This window comes from Cebus imitator, unplaced genomic scaffold (genome assembly GCF_001604975.1).
Source record: "Cebus imitator isolate Cc_AM_T3 unplaced genomic scaffold, Cebus_imitator-1.0 Scaffold582, whole genome shotgun sequence".
NCBI lineage: Eukaryota > Metazoa > Chordata > Mammalia > Primates > Cebidae > Cebus > Cebus imitator.
In genome coordinates, this window is record NW_016107897.1 from 651,093 (window position 1) to 656,417 (window position 5,325).

At 49.6% G+C, this 5,325-nt stretch overlaps 1 protein-coding gene across 3 annotated transcripts; it reads right to left on the reverse strand.

Moving 5' to 3' along the window:
- Positions 1 to 123: 123 nt before the first annotated feature.
- On the reverse strand, positions 124 to 4,765 carry PJA1 (praja ring finger ubiquitin ligase 1). 3 transcript variants are annotated; one of them, XM_017516394.2, is made up of 2 exons: positions 4,617 to 4,765; positions 124 to 2,389 (listed from the first exon to the last, which is right to left on the reverse strand). In XM_017516394.2, exon 2 carries the CDS (start codon positions 2,326 to 2,328, stop codon positions 565 to 567), a length of 1,764 nt encoding a protein of 587 aa, XP_017371883.1. In that variant the 5' UTR covers positions 2,329 to 2,389; positions 4,617 to 4,765; the 3' UTR covers positions 124 to 564. The 3 variants fall into 3 exon arrangements, with proteins under 3 accessions (XP_017371883.1, XP_017371881.1, XP_017371882.1); XM_017516392.2 differs by having other exon boundaries at positions 124 to 2,721; XM_017516393.2 differs by having other exon boundaries at positions 124 to 2,395; positions 4,617 to 4,764.
- Between the last annotated feature and the right edge of the window lie 560 nt (positions 4,766 to 5,325).

Here is a 5,325-nt window from a genome sequence, read left to right on the forward strand (position 1 = left end):
TGCAACTGTTGAAGTCAGCATTTCCAGTGAAACTAAAGGTTTTGATGCAAATTCAAGGGATCAGTTAAAAAGTCATTCAGTACCACTGCTTCCGACAAAGCCAAAAAATTCCATTATACCATGTAAAATCAAAAGAAAAACTTTAATAAGCTTTTACGGCACTGCAATTACAGGAACATCGACCCATAACATGCAACAAAAATGATTTTGCCTTTTGGACATATTTAACAGATAAACCTGACATTACAAGTAACAGCAACACATTCTACTGAAGAAAACAAATGCGATTTATTTTAACTTTCAGGTTAGAAAATGTTCTTACTGCAATCTCAAGTAGCATTTGGAAAGTTGAGTTTTCCCTTTTCTAACCTCTAAAAGATGACATGATTTTTAATGCAATCATACACAAGTGTTTTCACATTGGAAATAATCACGAGGAATCAACAGGTTTAGGCTAACTGACTGATTGGTTTTGTTTCCATTGTTAATTTCAAGAGGGCTCCTGCGGTATTGTGGATTTCAGATGGGGAAAATAACCAGACCAGGAGTAAACAGCCTTGGTCTTTAGAGTGAGGGAGGGAACATGCAGCGGCACACGGGGCAGGTGCCTGACTTCTGAAGCCAGATGGACACACAGGGCTTGTGGAAATAGTGGTGACAAGGCAGCTCAGTTGCCACCTCCCCCTTCACATATTCGCTACAGCAGATGGGGCAGCACATCTCCTGACCAACTGCGCCATGATCTTCAGTGACCAAGATCTCAGGAAGAGTGTCAATGCTCTCCTTGCTTGCTGGTGGATTGGCCACCTCTACATCCACTGCAAGAGACTCTAAGTGCGCAAGGGCAGTTTCCATTGCCTGGGCCAGGCGTTCTTCAAGTGCCATGTAAGTGAGGAACTGAGGATCCACATAGGATATGGCTTCAGCCACACCTAACCCATCTGCAAATCCATCGAAGAGGCTCCAATCCACTTCTAGGTCTTCACTCACACTGGAGTCATCTTCAAGGTTGTTGTTTCCATCCAGCATGAATACCCCAGGTTGCATCAACTCGTGACCAGAATCATTATCCCCCTCACTGCTACTCTCATTCTCATTGTACTGGAGCCAAGGAATTTCTCCTTCCTCCAGGGATGCCTGCTCTTCCTGAAGAGATGGTTCTCGAACTTCTTCAAGGTAATTGCTGCCATTGCTGCCAGCACTGGCCCCGGCACCAGCCCCGGCACTGGCACTAGCACCAGGGCCAGGGCTGGGGCTGGCACTCACCCTAGCCTGCGGAGGTTCCCGCTCTTCTTTCCCTGGCAGAGTCTCCCAGCTTTCGCCACTGGAGGACAGGGTTTGCTCTCGGCTTCGATACTTCCTACGCAGAGCAGCAATCCACTCTTTGTCACTGTCAGAGTCTTCGTCACAGTATTTGTAGTAATCATCACTGTACGTCCAGAAGTCAGGGTCGGCCATGGTGCGTCGTCGTCTTGGCACCTTTTCTGGTTTCACTTGATCATTCCTGGCTTCCCGCTTGTCCTCAGGGTACTTTGGGTCAGAATAGCCACTTGAACTCTCGCCTCTGCCTCTTCTTGCCAGGCCATCCGAATGGCCTTCGTTGTTGGTGGTGGTATCCCTCCACCTCGAAGTACTGTGTGGCATATCATCATCATCATCAGTATCAAAAAAAATTTTTGGTTTCACGCAGTTTGGACTTGCCAGGTTTCTAATTTTGGGCCTGACCACAGGTTCCTCTACACTCTTTGGGGTGTTTTCCCCACCACCACAAATACTCACAGGAGCCCTGCTGGGACGTGCAGGTAAATTCTGCTCCCTCCTCTCCCTCTCCAAGCTGTCACCTTTTGGAGCTACCTTGCCTTCGGCAGAAGAAGACTGTGAGGCCACACTACTTTGTGGCAGGAAGTCAGCTCTGCTAGCTGAGCATCTTGCTGCAGGGACTGGGTCTAACTTGTCTTGCTTCTCTTTCACATCACGGCTAAAACTAGAGCACTGTGGAGATGGCCCAGCCAAAGACCTTGCCCCTTTCTCTGGGTCATACAGCTTATCCTCTTTAAACTTGCCAGTTTTCCCTCTCACTGGCGGTCGCTCAACAGGCCCAGCCCCCTCCTCCTCACTGTCATCTGCCCCATAAGAGTCAATATGTCCATAGGTCATTCCTCTTCTGCTACCCGAAGCCCTGTACTCTCTTGGTGGATACCTGGAATAGTCCTCATTATCAATATTCAGGGTGGTTCCCGAACTCTCACTGTCATCCCAAGTGCGACGAGTGGTGGAAAATGGCGATCGGCTCCTCTTGGTGGTTTGACTGGGGGCTGTTCTGTGCATTGGGACTTTGGAGTTCGTCTTTCTCTGGCTGGCAATCCTTTCCCGCTGGCTTGTGGATGGCCTGAAACTGACATAAGCATGCCTTCTTCCATACCTCCTACCTGTATTGGACTGATACCCTCCTGTTGGTTCGGGCCATACAGGCTTGCTAGATTCCTGACCCATCACTCTGACTTTGGAGGATTTCCAATACAGCTGGGGCTTGGGTAGGAAGGCTCCTGCTCCCAGCACACGTTTTTGAGATGGGAAAGTAAAATCACTTTAGAATAAAGGAGCAGGGAGATTTACTTTCACTTCAGCAGGCAGGTAACAGAAAGAATAAGGGGCCTTTAAAATTAGTTTCACTTTCTTCTAAGGCCTGGAGTAGCATTCCAGTGACTGTCAGGTGTAGACCTGGAACACATTTTTAATGTTGGCAAAATGATTACAAAAGTAGGTTTGCAGGAAAGCCAGACTTAGGGGAGAATCTGACAGAAGGTGGGGGGTGACCGGATGCTTGGAAGGTGGGTGAAGTACTGTGGAATTGTGCCAATGTAGGGAGAGGAAAGACTGCTGTGGTTTTTTTATGGGGTGTCTGCGTTTTTCTGAGCACTGCAGACACACAGGAGAAATGCAAATTGGAATATAGTGGAAAATACAGATCACCGTGTGTGTATGAGTGCCTATGTGTCTGTCAAGAGGAGAGGGACAGGTGGAAGGGGTCCAGCAATCCTGCAACAGACAGATGTTTATGTTTGTAGGGGGAAAATGTATGAGTGTTAGCATGAGACCCATTCTGGGTGTGGGTATGAAAATGACAGGCATGGGTGGTGTGGCTTTGGAGGAGAGGAGTGCGTGGATGTATGAGGAAAGGGAAGGTGTTTGTGTGTGTAGCTGTATGTGTGGCAGCTCCAACTACAGAAGGAAGCCTGTGTTTATGTGCATGTCATGGGCAGGGGAGCGTATGGTTGGCAATGGAGAGGAGTGTCCGAGTGTGTGTGTGTGTGTGTGTAAGAGTCAAAATGGGAGACAACAATGGAGAAATGTCAGTGTGAGCAAATGCAGCAGGCACAAATGGAAGCGGGGGCTGGGGGGCAGCACTGGAGAGAGATGTGCTTGAGGTGGATGGAATAGAGGCGGACAATCAAAGAATGATGTCTGCCTCCTGTGTGGATATGGCAAGGAGGGCGGCAGGTGGTGTCCCCGTAGAAGGGTTCATGGGAGTGTGAGTGTGCGCACCTCGGGGACCAGCAAAGGAGAGCTGTGTCTGACACACGTGACAGAGGGAGCAGGAGAGGAGAGCATTTGAAAAGGGGGTGTGAATGAGCACATGTGGCTGCATATGTATGTCACTGCCCAGCAATAGAAGGATGTCCGTATGTGTGTATATGACAGGCAGGGAGAAGGAGGGCGGCCGGAGGGGGTGTGTGCGCGCGCAGGCATGTGTTCATGAGAGCACGCAGAGGCTGAGCAGGGTAGGGGTCCGGTGCTAGAGGTGTGTATGTGGTAGCTGGGTAGAGGAGGGGGAAGGCACGGGAGGGTGTGAGAGTGTGAGGGTGTGTGAGAGGGTGTGTGCTGCGTGTGCCTGCGCATGCGTGGGGGTGGGACGCACTGGAACCTTGAGGATGGAGGGGCAAGGAGGGGGCTACAATGGAAGGCTTCTGTACGCGCGCGTGTGCTCGCGACACAAGGAGGGGTGGGGGACACAATGTCATAATAAGAGGTGGGAAAAGGCTATCAGGTCAAACAGGAGACCCAAACCGATGTGGCAGGGGAGAGGGAAAATGAAAGAAAAGGGCGTGCGTGGGTCTACTTTTCCCTGAGAATAATTATTTTTTCATGACAAATGTTTTCCCTGGGGACGGTATTTTTACCTAAAAATCTTCACCATTTACCATTGACAAAACAGCAAAATATGGGAAGAAAGGCCACTGAGTGCTCCGCAAAGGGGTTGAGGAGGGAAGAAGGAAGGACAGGGGAGGAGAGGCAGGGAGAAGTGGGAGAGGGCCGCGACCACCGCTGCCCTCCCAATAGCGATGAAAGCCACTCGAGTGGGGACCGCGTCACACGCAAGGGGTTCTGGCAGAGGAGGATGCAGCCCCAGAAAAGGCCGACGGAGGACATGGGCCTCACTCTGCAGTCAGGTCCCGCGTCCACCCCACCCCTTCCCGAGGGGTGAACCTGAAAAGCAGTTCCCAGGAACCCCCCAAAATCCTCGCCCCCGTGCCTGGCCACTAGCCCCAAGCCCGGCCACTCGCGCCACCGCCAGCTCACCGATGAATCAAGGAAACAATCAGCCTTTCACTCACCAAGTCCAGAAAGCCACACGCTCTCCGGAGAAGCAGAGCTCTCAGACCTCCGACCGCCACGACCGCCAGAGCCGCTGCTCCCGGTGTTGAGCTCCTCCCCCGCTAGACAGCAGCGGGGCGGGCGGCGACTGCAGCGGCGGAAGTGATTGTGAAGTCAGCTGGAGCCCGCCCCCTTGATGTGGCGGGGGCGGCAGCTGCTTTCCACAAATCAGGGTGGGCCTGAAAGCATTATTTCATCTTAAATGATGAAATCGTCAAGGATACAGAAAAGGACAGCGAAAAATGTCACCATCACCCAGCTTTAACAAATGTTAAACATTTAGCTTAATTCCCTTCTGGATTTTTTAATAAAATGAAACTTGCAGATTCTTTCTGATTAAGTCCAATGTGAGAGTAATTACGTTACTACATCACATCCTACGTTATGTGTTATGGTTGTACTGAAAGTATTAAAACTGTGAAACTACATTTAGGGTTGCAGTAGACTTAAATTTTTTTAACCTGATGGTTGAAGCAAATTGAAGCTGTTTAGTGTTGAATTTGTTGCTGCTCATCACAAAACCAAGCTTCTCTTTCAAAGAGATCATAAGACACAACACAGGTATTGCACTGAAGTTTAAAAATATTACAGTTATGCCTTTTGGATTTACACAATTTTACTGAATGCTAAAGTCTTTAAATTGCACTTTATAACGAAACTCTAGTATTT

Excerpts from the sequence above, each read along its gene's own strand:
- PJA1 (XM_017516392.2), bottom strand. The coding sequence starts at position 2,493 with ATGGGTCAGGAATCTAGCAAGCCTGTATGGCCCGAACCAACAGGAGGG.